This window comes from Apiotrichum porosum (assembly GCF_003942205.1).
Source record: "Apiotrichum porosum strain DSM 27194 chromosome Unknown scaffold_7, whole genome shotgun sequence".
NCBI classification, from domain to species: domain Eukaryota; kingdom Fungi; phylum Basidiomycota; class Tremellomycetes; order Trichosporonales; family Trichosporonaceae; genus Apiotrichum; species Apiotrichum porosum.
This window is the reverse complement of record NW_021167114.1, coordinates 1176220-1194011: the sequence shown is the minus strand read 5'-3', so window position 1 is coordinate 1194011 and position 17792 is coordinate 1176220. Positions and strand designations below refer to the sequence as shown.

Below are 17792 nucleotides of genomic sequence, written 5' to 3'. Positions count from 1 at the left end.
TGGATCCCTGGATCACTGGGCCGTCGCCGACGGCGGTGGCACCGCCTGGTCAAAGCTCGGTCGGGTCGGGTGTCGTAGCGACCTGCAGCGGGGTCGAGAGCCAGTACTGTCGCCGTCAAGGTGATCCATCAGCGTCGCCGTCGTGGCTACCGGGGACATGCGCATAGGACGTGAGGTCGGACACGCCGGGGTCGACGTCGGCTTCCTCTTCGAGGACGTACGCACCGCGGCGCGGGGCGTATACGAACACTGCCGAAACACCCTCGAGTGGCTCGGCCAGCTGCTCTGCGTGCCGGACCACTGGGTCGAACTGGGCGAGCAGGCGGCCGATGCGGTCGCCCGGGATGGCCGGCGGCGGCGGGATCTCGTCCAGCAAGGCGACGCGGACTGGGCCGTCGTCGACGAGGGGCTCGGCGCATAGGTCGAGCGCTGCACGGCAAAATGTAAGAATACGGCTACGGCGCGGCAGGTGGTCCAGATGCCCCACGTCCCGCAGTGCGCGCGCCGCGTACACAAACGCAATGGACGCGTACGAGTCCGTCTCCTTCCGCCACTCTGCTGGCGTCTGCCACCCGCGGCACCCCCACTGCGCCTGATTCCTGTGGCATCTGTGAGCATACGAATTCGAGGCCACTCCCCGTCGGCCCAACCGGCACTCTCACCATTCGTACGCCTTGTCAAAGACAGCGAGGCTCACAGTTGCCTCGTCAATCGCGTCCCAGTCCTGAGCCGCAAAGATACGCCCCCACTCGGTCGAAGCGTCGCGCGCCGCCCAGAGGATGGGTGCGGTCGGCCGGTTGACGGGGTCAGAGTAGAACTGGAGCAACTTGTACTAGATACGGGGGAACTGGGGGTCCAGGACCGGCTGGTAGTACTTGCCGTCGTCGGTAGGGGCCTGTGCAGCGGCCCTAGTAGAGGAGGCAGTCGTCGATGGGGCCGTGGCGTGAGTTGTAGCGGACATGGGGTTGGGATAGTTGCTGGAGATGAACTGTGAACAATGGATGGACGGGGTCGTGTGGGAACCTCAAACGTCCTGTGGTAAGTGTCTCATACAAACAACCGTACCAAAAGCAGATGCGACCCATGAAGCGTTAGCCGTTAGCCGATGTTCTGATGCAAAGTCATTCACCCACATCACTTCCACCACTGCCGGCCCATCTCACCGCAATGCGTCCATCGCATTCGACCTCGCACACCTTGCCAACCCCACCCATCATACCCTCGCCATGTCACAGCGCTGCCTGGAGCACCAACTGGTCCCACCCCGTGCGCCCCATCGCCTTCCCGCGCAGCAACTGGACCGGCGCATCCTGGGGCCCGCCAAACCTGTTCACCTCCGTTGTTGACTCCACGCTTTTCCAATGGGCAGCCAAGGCGGCGAGCGTTGCCGTGCATCGCGCGCTCAAGGAAGAACTCCCCTGGGAGCAGGTGGGCGCGCATGGTGTTTGTCTCGCACTTGTTGATGTCGCGCTGCAGTCGTGAGTCACTGGAGCGAGTTGCTGATTGGGATTTGCATTGACCCGCCACCAGTCGCGATCACATCCGCTTTACACACTGCGAAGCAGTCATCAACAGCCCCACAGAGTGGTATCCGACCTACGCTGAGTGGCACGCCGAGTGTGAGGCGGAGATTGCAAGGATATATGAGCTGGTATGTTGACAACACACACTCGCGCCTGATGAGACTGCCATCACTCACAATCCAGGCGCGTAGTGTCCTCCCGCCGGCCGTCATGGCAAGCACAACTGTCGCCGACGCCAACCACCTTTGCTTCGCCGCCATCCTGTGCGACTTTATGGTGCCGTACGACGCGGTCAACGGCCCGCCTCCAGCCGATCTGCACCTCATCCCCGCCGTATACCTCCAACAATACCTCCCGACTAGCGACGTGGTCGCCCAGCTCGGCGTGTCAGTTATCCAAGGATCTGTGCCGCTGGGGGAAAAGGGCTCCGAAGACGCGTTGCTGCAGGCTGCAGCTGAGTGGGACGCGCGCTGGCCGCTGCGTGCCGACGCCGCCAACCCCCTACGCTCCATGCCGCCAACCAATCCACCTCCACCGCGCGTCCCCGTCCAACTGCCACACGGCTACCAGTACGTCCCCGTACCGTCGCAGCTCCACGCCCCGCCCCCACCTCCTCCACGCCGCATGGCTCGTGCCGCCAACGGCAGGATGTACGTTGTGCGCTAAGTCCGCGGGCGGGATCGTGTGGCCTCTCGTCTGAGTGCGCCACCGATTATTTGTTTGTTGTTGTTTTGACTGGTTATAGCCTTACGTAACCCATATTTACCGTGATTGCGCTTCCTGTATTCGCTTTCCAAGCACATCCTGTACAACTGTCCAGACTGGGGCATGTTGGCGTGGCAAGGTCCGCCTCCAGATACGTGGCCAACATGGGTTTATCGGCTCGGGACATGTTGACTGTGGCCGAAAAGGCACTCACTGGCCTCTTGGAACTGTGTGATGTGACTTGATCGGTGCCTAGGCCCCATGATGTCAAGTGTGATTCTGTGCTGTTTTTGATTCTCTGTGGGAGCTTGGCAGAGTGGAGCGTTTACGAAAGAGCCGAGCAGCTAGCAGCAGCATGTGCGCAAGGGTTGTTGCCGCCTGCAGGTGGGCAGACGCCGCAGCCTGGAATTCCTTAGTCCATGATCATCAGATCTGCGTAGCCAAAAGCGCTCTCCAATCCAAACTTGATTAATTGTCCAAAAGACCACACCACTCCCTCTAGCCCGGGCCCTGGCCGACAACCGTGTCTCGCAGCAACCCGCTATCTTGCATTGCCCCCCCTATGCAAGGGTGCGTGGGGGGAAGATGTGTAAAGATGTCTACTTAATCGCAACATGATGGATGGCGACGTCGCCTCGCTGCGAGCGAGCGCGTAGCAGCAGTGCCACACATGGTTCTCACCAGCGGTCGGAATAGCACGATAGCGCCCACAACCATGCATGTCAGTCAGATTACGCGAGTATCTCGTGACCAATTCGGGTACCGGCCAGCGGGCCATGCCGACTGTGCCCCTCTCCATGCCTCTCATCGGCCTCGACTGAACTGTAACGAACGACTCGGGCCCAAAGGCGTGGCAAACTGGACGCATGGTGCCAATGTCACGGCGCGGTGCAGCGGTGTTTTGCTCTGAATGTCCCGCTTGCCGCGCTTGCTCTTTTCCGGCAGCTCACCAAGAGGGTCCCCACATGGCCCCACAGATGTTGTGGCATGCGCTGTGCGTACATTGCACCTTGTGCCCGATGCGCTCGGAACTCGCACTCATCCATCCTGAGCGGAGTGGGTCGGGGTCTTGAAGTCAGCGGAGTTCGGTGCTGGTTATGACCGACCGAGCGGGCTCACCGGATAATCTGTGAGACCCTCGGGACGCGGCCGAGTCTCGGCCGCCATACGCTGTCAACCAGTTGCCGTCCCCGTCTCTGCTGCAGCGTCCTGTACGCAGCCGTCAAAGCCCTTTCCGCAGATGTGGAGGAGGCCGTCTCAAGGCCGTTCACAAGGGGAGCCACAGGGTGTGTAAAACCCAAAAATGAAGGAGCACAGATACGCCATGCCAAGTCATTCCGCATATAGCCAAAGATCCAAGATACGGGCAGACACGACCCTCGTGAGGGAAAAAGCAGCAGCAGCAACAGAAGCAGCATGGGTGCATGCACTCACCATTCATATGCGTTTGCGCCAGATAATGGCGTCAGATCCATGCCATCCATGCAGCAGCGCATTGCCAGATAGCCGGGAGTTGTCGGTCGGTGGCTCCGCGCGGTGCCAATGGTGGCTAGTGCAGTGCCTGGGGTTTTCAGGTGCCTCGCCCGAGGTGTGGCCCACCAGCCAGCGGAACGAACGAGTGCCCATGTGGTCACTGCAGGGGAGGACGCACAATTACTCAAACCCTCGCGCTCTATCGACGAGTCGCACAACAGGCTCTCGCTCGCGCAACAGGTCGCATGCGCTTGGCGGGCTATTGTGGCCCAGCCAAGGTGCGCCCACACTCCGCGGTTGGCTCCACGCGGTGCAGCTCCGTCCTCTTTCCTCTCTCTGCTTTGCCACTGGCTTGACGCGCTAGATCACGACGATAAAGCGCCATCACCGGCAAGGGACCACCTGGTGTCTACATGTGGGGACCCATCAGCGCCGGGCCGAGTGGCAGCATGTGGTGCAGACCGGCCGGGATTGGAAGCAATGGACCAACTGGAATGCTCACGGGAGTGACATTAGCCATTGCAGCCAGGTAAGGGCTCCACACCTGACGTGACGATCACCACACCCACCCAGGGGGTACCTGGCGTATCGTTAGCCCGAGTACATATGCAAGCGACGATAGCCGTTCTTTCACGCTCCGTGCCCCATCCCAACTCAATCCACAATGTCCGCCAACGACAAGGCCGCCTACGGCGTCGAAGGCGTCCACGGTGTCGAAACCGTGGGCGACCGCTACGACGAGAAGACTGAGAAGAATGTCGAGGGCATTCCCCACGCCACTGTGACCTCCGCCGCCCTCAACGGCGGCGATGACCCCATTGCTGCTCAGTGAATACTTCAGCTGCTATGACATGCCTTTGGGGCCTTGTATGCTTACACCAACAGCGACCTTGAGGTTACCGGCTATGAACTTGAGGCTATTGAGGGCAAGCTCCCGCAGATGTCCACTGAACGCACCAAGCTCGTGAGTAGATGGTGATGTGGTGTGGCGCGTGTGGCGAAAGTGGCGTTATGCTAAACCGGGTTTTCTTTTCCGTTTTTCAGATCATCGCCCAGCTGTACGAGATCCACAAGTACGACCAGAACTTCCCCCGTCCTACTCTGGACCGCATGCAAGAGTTCCTTCAGCGTCCGGACCACCTCGACCAGGCTACTCCGGCCCACGAGGATGACAAGGTCGGCGATGACGAGCTGCTCAAGGAGATGAAGCTCGAGGCTCTGCTTGCCACCGAGAACTCGCCTTACCTCGAAGTCCGTGCCAACGTCGACCCCACCGACGACCCCGACATGCCGTCGCTCACCTTCCGTGTCCTCGTTCTCGGTACCATTGCCTCTGGTCTTGGCTCGTTTGTCGACACCCTGTTCGCGAACCGTAACCCCGCCATTTACATCGGTGCCAACGTCGCCCAGCTGCTTGCCTACCCCGCCGGAAGGTTCATGGCCACTACCCTTCCCCGCAAGACGTTCCGCACTTTCGGCAAGGAGTGGACCTTGAACCCTGGGCCCTTCTCGCCCAAGGAGCACATGCTCATCACCATCATGGCCAACGTGTCGTTCAGCTCGGGCTACACCAACTCGATCATCCCCACCCAGGCAATGAGCTTCTTCTTCGACATGCAGTTTGCTCGCAAGTTTGGTTACCAGCTCCTGAACACCTTGGGCTTTACCTTTGTCGGTTACGGTCTCGCTGGCCTCACCCGTCGCTTCCTTGTTTATCCATCGGTGGCCGTCTGGCCATCGTCCCTCTCGATCGTCGCGCTTAACAAGTCGTTCCACACGACCGTCAACGAGCCGGTTCGCGGCCCCTTCGGCAAGATTTTCACCATGTCCCGTGAAAAGTTCTTCCTCTACACCTTCGGTGCCATGTTCATGTGCGTAACTTCCGCCGCTGCTTCCAGCATAAGACTGACGTTTACCGTGCAGCTGGTTCTGGTTCCCCGGCATGATCTGGCAGAGCTTGAGGTAACTCGAGAGCTGCATGCGTTCATGACATGATACTAACGTGGTCGCAGCTATTTCTCGTGGATGACCTGGATTGCTCCGAACAACATCCACCTTTCCGCGGTTACTGGTATGGCCGGCGGTATGGGACTGAACCCCTGGCCCACTTTCGACTGGAACATCCTGAACGCCAACGGAACCAACCCTCTCACTCTCCCCTCGTTCACCATTGTCAACCAGATGATCGGTGTCATCGCTGCCGCTCTCATCTCGATTGCCGTGTACTACCGCAACGACTGGAACACTGGTTACATTCCCATCAACTCGAACAAGGTTTGGGCCAACACTGGTGCTCGTTACAACGTCACCAAGATCCTTGACGATGACTCCAACCTCGACCCCGCCAAGTACCAGACCTACTCGGAGCCTTGGATGGGTGCCGGTTACATTGTCTGCTTCATCTTCTACTTTGCCATGTACTCGGCCACCCTTACCTACTGCGTCCTCTACCATCGTCACGACATCGCCCTCGGCTTCAAGAGCTTCACCAAGGTCATTCGTAAGCAGTTCCGCCGCGGCCGCCCCGAGGACGAGGAGGAGGACGTCCTTGCAGAGGATGTCCACAGCCGTCTCATGGCCAGGTACAAGGAGGTCCCCGAGTGGCAGTATCTCATCGTCCTCCTCATCGCCATGGTCATGGGTATGGTCGGTGTTGGTGTTTACCCCACCCACGTCACTCCCGCCGTCCTCATCTTTGGTATCATCATGCCCCTCATCGTCATGATCCCCTGTGGTCTCGTCCAGGCCGTTACCGGTATGCCCATCCCTCTCAACGTTCTTGCCGAGTTCATCGGCGGTGCCATCGTCCCCGGTAACGCCAACTCGCTCATCTACTTCAAGACCTACGGATACATTGCCACATACCAGGCTCTCGCCTTCTCCTCGGACCTCAAGCTCGCGCACTACCTGAAGATCCCGCCTTACCACACCTTCGCCATGCAGATCTGGGCCACCCTCATCTACTGCTTCGTCTGTGCTGGTCTCCAGAACTACATTCTTGCGTTCAAGGGCGTGTGTACCTCGGCTGCCAAGTTCGGCATGAGCTGCCCCGGTGCGAACACCTTCTTCACCTCGGCTGTCTTCTGGGGAACTCTTGGTCCCGCCAGGCTCTTTGGTCCCGGCAAGCGCTACAACCTCATGCTCCTCGGCTTCCCCGCCGGTGTCGTTGTCGTTCTCGGTGAGTTTTGTTTTTATTTTTATTTTGTTTATTTTATATTTTCCTTTTGCTAACTCTCAATAGCTCTTTGGGTTCTCCGTAAGAAGTTCCCCCGCTCCGAGATGCTCCGCCAGGTCCACCCCGTCATGTGGTTCGCCGGTGCCGCCTACTGGGGTCCTCCTTACAACTTCTCGTACTTTGTTGGCAACGTCTACGTCACCCTCCTGTCTTTCGGCTACATCCGCAAGAGGTACGCTGCCTTCTGGGCCAAGTACAACTACGTCCTGGCCGCCTCGTTCCCCGCCGGTATCGCCATTGCCGCCATCATCATCTTCTTCGGCACTGCGATCCCCAAGGATGGCTCGATCTACCTCGACTGGTGGGGCAACAACGTTGTCAGCGCTGGATGCGAGGGTGGTGGCTGCCCCCGTCTCACCCTCGCCGACGGTGAGGTGTTCGGCGCCCCCGTTAACAGCGGCCTGTTCACCTAAGTGCTGTCTGTCGTCTTTGTTTGCAGGGTCTCGCCTGTTGGGAGGGGGTTAAGTGGAATGAAATAGTTAATGAAAGGACTGTTAGCAGGAACCTTTAGTAGTTGTGGATGTGTGGCGCATGTGGATGCAATATGAATTATCGTTTTCCCAATTGTTGCTGGCTAATGACATTTCTAGGTGGTAGCTCAAAGCAGCACTGTCTGCGACTTTGCGTGGAAAGCCCAGTGGCGCTATACTGCCAACAATTGTATAACATCAACCAATATGACACTAAGCTACTGAACATAACTGGCTTTCACTTGAATACCTAGGTCAACCAGGTAGGAGAGCACAAAGGAGTGCCGTTTCGGTAGGAGGCTTGATACAAGCAAAACACTACTTGAGAAATAAACGTGAACACAGACCAGGAATCACGCGCTGACAGAACTGTTTCAGACTTGACTGACGGGACAAGGAGCTGGAGTTGGTGCGCCGCGGCGTATTGACAAGCAGACAACCAAGTTCTCTCTCATTTCGGCTCATTTCGACTAAAGCCTGAGTTTGGCCTTGAGCGTGCCGAGGACTTTACCGATCGAGCGGGCGCCGAATCCGAGCCAGGCGCCGAGGGTGACGATGATGATGCCCAGGTAGAGGTGGCGGCGGTTACGGCTGCGCTGGAGGGCGAGGCGCTCCGACTCGACACTGACCGGGCGGGAGAAGTTGATACCGGTGCCCATGACGCGCTTGAGCATGCGCTCGTTGCGGGGGTTCATGTTGGGCGCGTAACGGTTCTTCTGGGCAAACTCCATCCAGTAAGGGACCTCGAGGAGACCTGCACGCGTCAGCATAGGAGCTTGAGATCCGGGGAGACGTACTCCTCTGGTGCGAGAATGCGAGGAAACCGTCGTAGCCGTGGTAGTTGCCCCAGCCCGACTCGCCAACGCCACCGAAGGGGACGGTACGGCAGATGGGGGTCATCGCAAAGTCGTTCCAGATGGCCGAGCCCGAGAGGGTCTGGCTGACGACCTTTTCAAACGTCGCGCGGCTGGCCGACGAAACGTACAGCGCCAGAGGAGTCGGTCCGGCGTTGATGTACTTGATGGCAGCGTCAATGTCCTGAAGAGTCAGTTGGGATACCAGATGAAAGAAACTAGCTCTACTCACCTCCACGGGGATGATGACAAGGATGGGGCCAAAGATCTCATCGCGGACAAGCCACGACTCCTCGTCCTTTGCGTCACGGGGGAGGCGGACCAGGGACAGACCCATACGGTTGCGATCCTTGTCGGCCTCGCCACGGTAGACCACCTTGCCGCCCTTCTCGGCGTCGTCGAGGACGTTCTCGAGGCGCTGGTAGTCGTTTGTGTTACGAACAAAGGTGGAAGCGCTCTCGTTGAGGAACGAGCGCTCAGAGTTGGGAGGGTGGAAGTGCTCAAGGCTGTGGCGTTAGTTTACGGCACCGAGTCGTCTGCTCACGTCTTGATCAACTCCTCAGTGAAGGCGTCCACGTTCTCCTTGGTGACGAGCACGTAGTCGGGGGACACTGATCGTCAGCGCCGAGTTTCTTTCCAAAGCTGTACTAACCGCACATCTGACCGACGTTCATCTGCTTGATGCTCAGCATGCGACGGGCGGTGATCTTGAGATCGGCGTCGGGAGCCACAATGGTAGGCGACTTGCCGCCGAGCTCCAGAGTCGTCGGGGTAAGCGTCTTGGCCGCAGCGCCGGCGACGATCTTGCCGACAGGGCCACCACCAGTGTAGCAGACTACAGTGGTCAGCATCATTTACGACATACATTTCTGGACGTACTGTGGCCCCAACGCTTCTCGAGGAGGGCGGTCGACGCAGCCACGGCGCCGTTGACAACGGCATAGCCCTCGGGGTCAAGGTAGCGGGGAATCAGTTCAGCGATGAGGGCAGCAGACACGGGTGCATGCTCAGACATCTGTTGGACGCGAGTCAGCGCTCTGCGGCAGGAGGGGGACGATGGCCAAAAGTATGGGGCACGTCTGCAAGCCTTCTGTGACTTCCCATGGTGGCGTATCGCTACACCAAGCAACCGGTGGCGCGAGTTGGATGTGTCCTCAAGCAAGTTTCCGAACCCCGTAACCAAGTGCAGCTACTCACCTTGATGACGGCAGGGCAGCCGGCTGCGATGGCACCGACGAGAGGCGACAGGGTGAGCTGGAACGGGTAGTTCTGCGTTTGTTAGTCCTTAGTTCGTTGGGTCGTTGACATGGTCTCACCCAAGCGCCGATAATCTGTTCAAGTCAGCCAGCTAGCGTGAATGGGGTTAGTTGCGACCTACGAGTGCAACGCCCTTGGGCTGCTTCTTGACACGGGGACCTGGTACCGTCAGATCAGTTCGCAACGAGCAGAAGCTCACGGGCAAGCTTGAACGCATAGGTGGAGTCGCGGGTACGCTTGTCGTCCTTCATCCACTCCGGCAGACGCTTGACGGCGAGGTCAATCTCGTTGAGGGTGGGGATCACCTGAACCTATGAGCTCACTGCACAACCAGCTGTGTTGTACTCACCTCCGCGAGACGGGCCTCAAAGGAGCTCTTTCCCAGGTCAGCCTGGGCAGCAGCAATAATCCTCTCCTCGTTGTCGTTGATGAGGAATGCGAGCTGCTTCAGGTTGTACAGACGGTACGCGGCCTCCTGGGTGCGGTGCGACGCAAACGTCGCCTGCAGGCGGTCATACGTCTGCAATCTAGGTTAGCATCGCGCGATAAGAGATGGGATCGCAGAGGAGGTCGGGTAGGAGGAGCCGCGGTGCTGCAATGCAACACAAAGTTGGGTCCAGCGGCGAATGTTGTCACGCGTAGCAGCGGCGACCACCGCCCTGAACCTGCAACATTTTGGGCCATGACGACAAAAGGCTACGTACCTCATCAATGACATCGAGCGAGGTTTCGGTGTACGGCGGGAGGTCGGCCATGGTGTTGTAGAACGAGTGGTTTGGGATACTCAAATGGGTTGTTGAGAGACGAAGTTGAGTTGCAAGGGATGATATAGCCAAGGAAATGGCGTACGCGTGGCCCCGGAGTGCCATGACCGTGTGCCCCAACCGGGAACAGGTTTATGGTTGCCGTGACGCGGTCATCTGTGCGTGTCTCCGAGGCGCGAGGCGCACCACGCGATGCCAGGAGATGCCGGCCATGCCGGGCCAACTCATCTCGCACCTCCACCGGCGCCGAAGCGGGTTCGACGATTGTGGACGCCTCTGCGCCTTCGTGGGCGTCTTTAGACCCAGATCTCGCCCCAGAACAGTCCCACGCTCACGACGGTCTCACACCCGGTTCGATTCATTGCCGAAAAGTTGATCTTGTGGTGTTTTTCAACATGGAAGCTCGACAACTTTCATCCAATACCCTATGGCTCAGTTGGCTAGCGCGTGGAGCTGTTATCTTCAACACACTCCGAGGTCCACGGTTCGAGCCCGTGTGGGGTAGTATTTTTGCTCCTCGTCGTCGACATGTGCGTCTGGGAGGTGTTGAAGAGGGAGGGCGAACGATTTGGACGAAAAACGGTACCAAAACTCGCGAAGCTCACTTGGGTGACCGGGGCTCCGTGTAGGTGCTTCCTCATGCGTGTTTAGGGGGCCGAGAAGATGCACGGGGTACTTAGCTACATGCACAGTCCAGTTTCAAGCCGCTCGAAGGTCTGTGGAGTGAAATATGGGATTTTTTGTCCGGACGTGTCGAGTTGAGATGAGAGACGGCAAGTGCCACATTTGCTGCCACATGGCCGTCCGCTCATCCTGCGCCGATCCTGCCACACTTAGCGTGACACCCCTTCTCTACGCTCGTCTCTTGGTCTCTTGCACATCTCTTTACATACATCGCTGTGGCTATCAGAAACCGTGGTCCATACGAGCATCCAGTGTCGGCAAGACATGCCGCTCGCGGCGCCAAGGCCGCGCTTAAACGGGCCTTAGCCATGCAGGCGCCCGAGCTGTGTTACACTGTCGACTGTGACGACGCGGTCCGTTGGGCGCAAAGCGATGAGCGTGGGACCCAAGTAGTGGGCGACATGCATCACTCATCATACGACAGAAGCAAGACACATCCGAGACGCCCAAGTGAAACAGGTCTTGTGATTGTTGAATTGAGATGTCTTATCCGTCGGGAGGTGGTCGACCTTTCAGTACGACAGCATTGACCTCAACCTCTTCAACACTTGTCAACGTTTCAAACATTCAACATCTCTCTACCCACTGTTATCATGCGTGGCCGACATCTCAATGTGCTCCTCCTCGTTGCCGCCACCCTGGCGTGCGCAACACACTCGGCGTCCTCGCCCTTGTACCTGTCCCAACTCACACTGCCAGTACAAGAAGACTGTAGGTTGACACTCACGCCTTTTGCTCCACTAACACCCCAGCACTCGATAAGTCCTCATCTCCTCCTCAATCCCACGACGAACCTGCTTCACAAGACACGAACATGCCCCACTACAACCTCCGCCGCACTTCAGCCAACCAAGAACTCGCCGCCGCTCGCCTGACCCGCCGAGACGACTCCACACGCCCCGGCGTCATTACCGGTGCGGTTATCGGCAGTGTCATTGGTGTGTTCGTTATCGCCTTCCCCATCTTCTGGTGGAAGGGCCGTGGGTGCATTGACCGCCGCAAGGAGGCCAAAGACGAAGAACGCGGCGAGCATGACGTGACCCCCTTCCCGTCCAACGTCGGCCACAGCACGGCGTCGGGGTCTCCCACCACGACTGCTTCGCCCACCACTGTCACCACTCCGGTCTTTGTCAGTGAGGTCAACCATCACCGGCTGTCCATCGACTCGACGGCGACTGGAGCTACTGGAGACACGGGCCACACGCGCTACCACACACCGCTTGGCACGAGCCGTCCGCCCACCGCTGCGTCCAACCGTGGCCCGGGCAGCGGCACCGCATCACGCACGCACACACCCATCGGGGCGCCCACAACACCTCTTGGCGGGTCCCGGTCCGCCTCACGCAATGGCACGAACGAGTCGTGGAACGCTGCAAAGATGCAAAACAAGGAAAAGCCCGTCTTGCAGTACACCACCACCTCGGAACGCCTGGCAAACCGCCCCATCACGATCGTTACCGACGACGCTGACAATTACCCTGGAGTGGTCGACGACCAACACAATGTCCAGCCTGTCCTCTACGACGTGCACGTTGTGGAGCCGGCGTTACCTGCCAGCGCCTCGTCGCCCCACTCCCCCGGCGCCCCGCCCAGTCCCATTTTACGTACCCCGCACGACTCGGGCGGGTACCAGGAGTGGGCGTGGGGCGGGTACAACGGCGAGCACCCGGCTCCCGTCCACGACGACAACCACCTGGATGTCATCGCCTCTGGTGGCCTGGGTGCGAGGCGTGGGAGCAGTGGGAGTCAAGGGAGCGCTGGGTCAGGCGCTTCGCGGCGACATGCCGACAGGTCACCCAGAGAGTCGATGCTCGCGCTGTACGAGGCAAGCCACAGCCGTACGCCGAGTAGGACGCCGAGTCCTACCCCTTCAAAGTAAACCGACCCTCCTCGGGAACCGCAAATGTCTGTGTGTGACTTGTCGTGTGTGGCCTAGTAGTATCAGAGACGTAATCACAGCTCGTAGTTGTCAGTACTCGTTAATTTCGCCAGCACACGTTAATTTCCAGCCAGATATCCGTGTCTTGGACCTGTGCATGTCATCCGAATGCCCATCTTACGGCCAGGAGACGGTAGTCTACGCGGACCACCGATTATTGTAAATAGCCCAAATGGTGAGAACACGCTGGTCCTCTTTCCTTTTCTCTCTCTCTCTCTCCTTGCCTTCTCATCTACGGACGATCTATCTTCTTTCGCGGTGTCGCCGTTTAGAAGAGGAAGATCTGGTCCTCGAGCTTGGAGACGGTGCGGGGGGCAGGGTAGCCCATGGTGGCGAGGTGGGCCTTCATGGCGCCCATCATGGGAGGGGGGCCGCAGAGGAGGACCTTGCCGCCGCCCTGGACACCAGCGTCGTGGGCGTGCATCTCGATCATGGCCTGCGAGACAAAGCCGACACCCTGGGTCCAGTTGGCAGGGGGGTTGTTAAGGGCGTGCTGGAGAGGTCAGCGAGTGATGCGTACGGGAGCCAGCTGCAAGCACAGGTTGCAGCTGGCCAACACCTGGCCACAAGGCGGCGGTGCTCATGACACTCACGTAAACGACGAGACGGCCGTTCGAGCCGGCCTCGAGAGCCTTGAGCTCGGGAAGGAGGACTGCCGTCAGCACGTGCCTCACACTGGCGAAATGCCTAGCACTCACGAATGTCGTCCTCGTTGACGTTGGCGTAGATAAGGCGGAGCTGGGTCTTGTCGTCGGGGTTCTTGAGCGAGCTCTTGATAATCTGGAACATGGGGGTGATACCGGTACCACCAGCGATCATGAGGAGGTGGGGGGCAAGGTCCTCGGTGTAGACAAACTTGCCCTTGGGGCCCTTGACCATGATAGACTCACCGACCTTGAGGTCGGCAAGGTGCTTCGAGATGTTGCCCTTCTCGTAGGTCTGCAGTGTCAGCACGTGCGTCGTGTTTTGGGGCATGTCGGACCGCCGGCATGTGAACGATGGCTAGTCTATAGTGGAAGCCTCCAAGCACAAACCTGGTGGGCAGTCCACCTAGTCTGCACCAGTCTTCACATCTAATGCTCGGGACTCCACTCGGGCGGTGTGCTCACCTTGACTACCAGCTCGAAGTGTCCCTTGTCATCGTCGAGCGAGGTGGGGGTGTACGAGCGCATGACATTCTTGCCGTTGATGTTGGCCTGGATCGAAATGTGCTGGCCGATGGGGAGGCCAAGGGCATCAGTCTCCTTGGGGAGGCCGAAGCGGTAGCTGGGTAGTGGTCAGTTTGCGGCCATGACACGAGTGTGCTTGTCAGGGGAACGGGGAGGGGTTCGCATGCAGGCTACGAGCGATGCCGATTGCAACAGGTGGGCTGCCTTGCCTGGACACAGAGGCAGGCAGCAGCTGCACTCGTTGAATGTCGTCAATGCATGCGTGCGTCGGATGACCCGTGCATGTCATGCCGATCGCGGTCCGCACATCATACTGCCGGAGTCCGGCAAAAGCAACGCAATGCAAATGGCCCCCACTTCGCCGCGACGACAGTCGGCCGCGGCGACGGACGCAGGAACACGTTTGGGCCAAAGGTGTCGGCCTGCGGTCTACGCTGCGCTGCACACCACGAGCCCAACCCATCCGGCCTCACCCCGGCAGTGTCCCAAGGACAATGGTTGGGATGCAAGGACTCACCGAGCCGTGTTGTGGGAGAGAGGCGTCTTCTTGACGAGCTTGAAGGGGCGCCACTCGACCTGGTCGAGGACGGGACCCTCCGGAGCCTTCTCTGTACGGTTAGACAGGATCGCGGCATGGTGTTGCAGGCGGTGGACGGCGGCGACAGGCTTGGCCATTGAGGGCCATGGGGGGTGGGGGTCAAGTAGTGGGGAGGGGGGAGAAAGTGTGTAGTGGATCGACGACGACGACGACGACAAGCAAGAAAGATTGCAGGATTGATGATGACGCGACGACGACGGCCCCGTCGCTTGCTCTCCACTCTGCCCCCCACCCACGAGGACGGAGAGAGCGGGCGCCGCGAAAAGGCCCATTACACAATGCAAGCCCCCACTCAGGCATTTTGGCCCCCCCCCATGTCTCAGTGGTGACCCATGACCTGCCGCCAGCTGCCAATCATGTGTTACTCACTGTTGCCGGCCAGGTAGGCGACGATGGCGAGGATGGCAATGATGCCTACGGCGATGGCGATCTCGTTGGTGGACGGCATGCTTTGCGATGAGCTTTGGGGAGGAAGGGGTGGTGATGGACAGAACAACAAAAGACGACAGATAATCCCTCCACGCCACGGGCACCTCGCGACCGGACGGACGGGGCGCGGATGTCTGCGGTGGGGCAAGTCGAGGATTACGTAAATGGTGAGGACATGGGGACCCCACATCCTACCAAATCATAAGCTTACCCAGGATGTACCGATCGGACGGGCCATGTGGTCCGAAAAGGGCCAAGACTGCGCATGTCACAATAATATATAGCAATGGCTGCGCCGTAGCGACCCAGAGCAAACCACATGGTGTCACTCTTCACTCTAGACTCTTGGACATTTGCACAGCTAAGAGAGCAGCCGTCTCTCTCACCCCCACACGCTCTTCCCCTCTATCCCTCTCCCTCCCCACCCATTCACCCAAGCGACACATGCCCGACAGCCCCGACGTAAAGTTCGCGGGCCTGTCGACACCCAAGCTCGACGGTGGTAACTCCGTCACTCCGGCGTCGGCAGGCTCCTCGTCACTGGGCAGGATGGACATGGACGATGTCGAAGCTGCATACGTCACAGTCATGGACGGCGGCAGCAGCGACGACTGCACCCGACCGCGCACGCCCTTGCTTGGGAGGGCGAAACGCAGCGCAAAGAGTGTACCGGGAGTGACGCCTGTGCTACGGATCGTCAACACCATTCTGGGGCCATCGCAGCGGGCTGTCCCACCACCACCACTGCCGCTGGACAAGACGTACTTGGGCAGGATGTTACGCCGTGTCCCGTTTTTCTCGCGGCTCGCCAGACTCGATTCGGCGTGCTCGCACATGTCGCGCCGCTTGGGCCTTCGGCGGCTATGGTTCCCATACCTGTTGTTGTGGATCATGGGCTTCATCCTCCTGATCCGCGCCGCATATTATCCACCGGGAGGCGCCGAGATGGTGGACTGCACGTCGACGTTTTGGCCAGACTACCCGCCCGATACATGTGGACAGGACGGCAACTTGTGTTCTGGCAGCTTGGTGGAGCAGGTGGTGCGCTGCCCCGGTGGCTGCAAGGACACTACGCTCGGCAATCTCCGCTGGATTGGTGGCGAGGTGGTGAACGGTGTCCCTGTGCTCATTGGAGGTGGAGACGACAATGGCACGTATAGGTGAGTGCAACATACCTATGGTGGTCGTGTGACGATCGCCCCGAGATGCCCAATCTCGGTGATTTAGCCTTTGCGCCAACAACCACACTAACGATCCACAGAGCCGACTCGTGGGTCTGCGCTGCTGGCATCCATGCTGGTGCCATCTCACCCACCTTTGGTGGTTGCCTTCGCTTGCAACCTCTTGCCTTCCCCTTGGGCTTTTCCAACTTTGTCGGCACCAAGGAACACGGTCTCGAGTCCGAGTCCTTCTCCCCACACTTTCCCGCCGCATTCACACTCTCACACGCTGGTAGTGGCGCGAGCTGCATCGACTACCACTGGCCCATCACTGCATACAACGTCATCCTGTTGTTCGTCTTCACAGCCCTCTTCGCCCCGCCTCCAGGTGTCCTCGCGACGACCATCTTGTTGTTGGGATACCTCCAGATCAAGCTCGTATCAGACCCACCGTACCGCCCGCCCGACTGGAGCGACGTCTTGCAAGGTGTCCCACCCGTGCTCTTTGCAGGATACTGGGCATGGAACGTGTGTCTGCGCCGCACGCTGCAGGGGTTCGCTGTCGCCGCCCTCCCGCTCGCCACGGCCGTGTGGCAAGGGTTTGGCTTTTGGGTCGGGACCGAGTCGTCGACGCTCTTTGCCAAAGTCCCCATCTCGCGCCTTGGGTATGGCAAACTCGGCGCGGACGGTATCGTCGCACTCATCATCATCATCATTGTCGTCGCCGTCGCCGTGGGCATCCAGGCATTCGAGTTCCGCCGCCTGGGTTATTTCCGCTACTACATTGTCCGCTACCTGCCCCTCGTCCCCATCCTCATCATCTTGGCGTGTATTGGCCACTCGTACTACCTGAGACTACACCACTACCTCCTTGCACTCGCGGGTCTGCCCGTCATGTCCCTCCCGAACCGCGTCAGCTTGTTCGGCCAGTCGTTCTTCCTCGCATTCTTCCTCGACGGAGTCGGGCGGTGGGGGTGGGCGAGTATCCTCCAGAGCGAGGCCGAGGTGAGCAGCTGAGGGGTGACCGCCGCGCATCAGCTGACACATACACAGCTCATTGGCGACGCAGCAGTTGGATCGGCCTTGCCAGCCCTCACGGCCATCTCGTCCTTGGCCCTGTCGTGGCCGGCGCTCAACTCGACATACCTCGACGCGGGCCTCACGTCGTTTGCGTTGGTCCTCGACGATTTGGTGGTCGAGGCCAACTCGACTCGGACCAGTACGTCGCTCACCCAGCTATCTCATCGCCCGTGTAGCTGTATACTGACTCCCGACTCAGACTTTAGCCTCGCGGACGTGTCGGCGGATCTCGCGACTGACCACTACTTCCGCATTGCCGTGAGCCCAGCTGCCGAACTTCTTCCTCAGTAGCTGACAACACAACCAGTACATTGCCAACGGCTCGAGCATGGACTTTTCCGATCCCGCGACGTGGTACTCGAGCAACCAGTCGTGGGTTATCCCCACGGAGGACGAGTAGAGCGTCTCCTAGTTTGTACTCCAGGACAATGTTGTAGCCATAGCATAAGTAG

The 17792-nt window shown here is 59.2% G+C and overlaps 7 protein-coding genes and 1 non-coding gene across 8 annotated transcripts; 5 read left to right on the top strand and 3 right to left on the bottom strand.

Moving 5' to 3' along the window:
* Window positions 1–115: 115 nt before the first annotated feature.
* Window positions 116–961, bottom strand: EHS24_008752 (uncharacterized protein; the record flags this gene model as incomplete). Its single annotated transcript, XM_028624054.1, has 4 exons — window positions 116–455; window positions 513–599; window positions 663–817; window positions 863–961. The coding sequence occupies 4 exons, from the start codon at window positions 959–961 to the stop codon at window positions 116–118; spliced, it is 681 nt and encodes a 226-aa protein (XP_028476028.1).
* Window positions 962–1167: 206 nt separating this feature from the next.
* EHS24_008751 (uncharacterized protein) lies at window positions 1168–2189 on the top strand (the record flags this gene model as incomplete). The annotated part of the gene is made up of 3 exons (XM_028624053.1): window positions 1168–1478; window positions 1531–1651; window positions 1707–2189. 3 exons carry the CDS (start codon window positions 1168–1170, stop codon window positions 2187–2189), a joined length of 915 nt encoding a protein of 304 aa, XP_028476027.1.
* Window positions 2190–4365: 2176 nt separating this feature from the next.
* On the top strand, window positions 4366–7349 carry EHS24_008750 (uncharacterized protein; the record flags this gene model as incomplete). Its single annotated transcript, XM_028624052.1, has 6 exons — window positions 4366–4529; window positions 4587–4665; window positions 4746–5572; window positions 5625–5663; window positions 5714–6879; window positions 6943–7349. 6 exons carry the CDS (start codon window positions 4366–4368, stop codon window positions 7347–7349), a joined length of 2682 nt encoding a protein of 893 aa, XP_028476026.1.
* A 527-nt stretch (window positions 7350–7876) lies between these two features.
* EHS24_008749 (uncharacterized protein) lies at window positions 7877–10272 on the bottom strand (the record flags this gene model as incomplete). The annotated part of the gene is made up of 12 exons (XM_028624051.1): window positions 7877–8160; window positions 8204–8444; window positions 8493–8766; window positions 8805–8871; window positions 8913–9095; window positions 9140–9275; window positions 9458–9529; window positions 9577–9591; window positions 9639–9676; window positions 9717–9822; window positions 9867–10037; window positions 10222–10272. The coding sequence occupies 12 exons, from the start codon at window positions 10270–10272 to the stop codon at window positions 7877–7879; spliced, it is 1638 nt and encodes a 545-aa protein (XP_028476025.1).
* Window positions 10273–10702: 430 nt separating this feature from the next.
* On the top strand, window positions 10703–10786 carry EHS24_008748. The gene has a single exon. It is a non-coding gene; the product is annotated as a tRNA-Asn (tRNA).
* A 993-nt stretch (window positions 10787–11779) lies between these two features.
* On the top strand, window positions 11780–12844 carry EHS24_008747 (uncharacterized protein; the record flags this gene model as incomplete). Its single annotated transcript, XM_028624050.1, has 1 exon — window positions 11780–12844. One exon carries the CDS (start codon window positions 11780–11782, stop codon window positions 12842–12844), a length of 1065 nt encoding a protein of 354 aa, XP_028476024.1.
* A 328-nt stretch (window positions 12845–13172) lies between these two features.
* Window positions 13173–15119, bottom strand: CBR1 (NADH-cytochrome b5 reductase; the record flags this gene model as incomplete). Its single annotated transcript, XM_028624049.1, has 7 exons — window positions 13173–13397; window positions 13498–13556; window positions 13603–13843; window positions 13939–13959; window positions 14014–14170; window positions 14591–14681; window positions 15041–15119. The coding sequence occupies 7 exons, from the start codon at window positions 15117–15119 to the stop codon at window positions 13173–13175; spliced, it is 873 nt and encodes a 290-aa protein (XP_028476023.1).
* Window positions 15120–15316: 197 nt separating this feature from the next.
* Window positions 15317–17740, top strand: EHS24_008745 (uncharacterized protein; the record flags this gene model as incomplete). Its single annotated transcript, XM_028624048.1, has 5 exons — window positions 15317–16260; window positions 16362–17265; window positions 17314–17479; window positions 17540–17598; window positions 17648–17740. The coding sequence occupies 5 exons, from the start codon at window positions 15317–15319 to the stop codon at window positions 17738–17740; spliced, it is 2166 nt and encodes a 721-aa protein (XP_028476022.1).
* Between the last annotated feature and the right edge of the window lie 52 nt (window positions 17741–17792).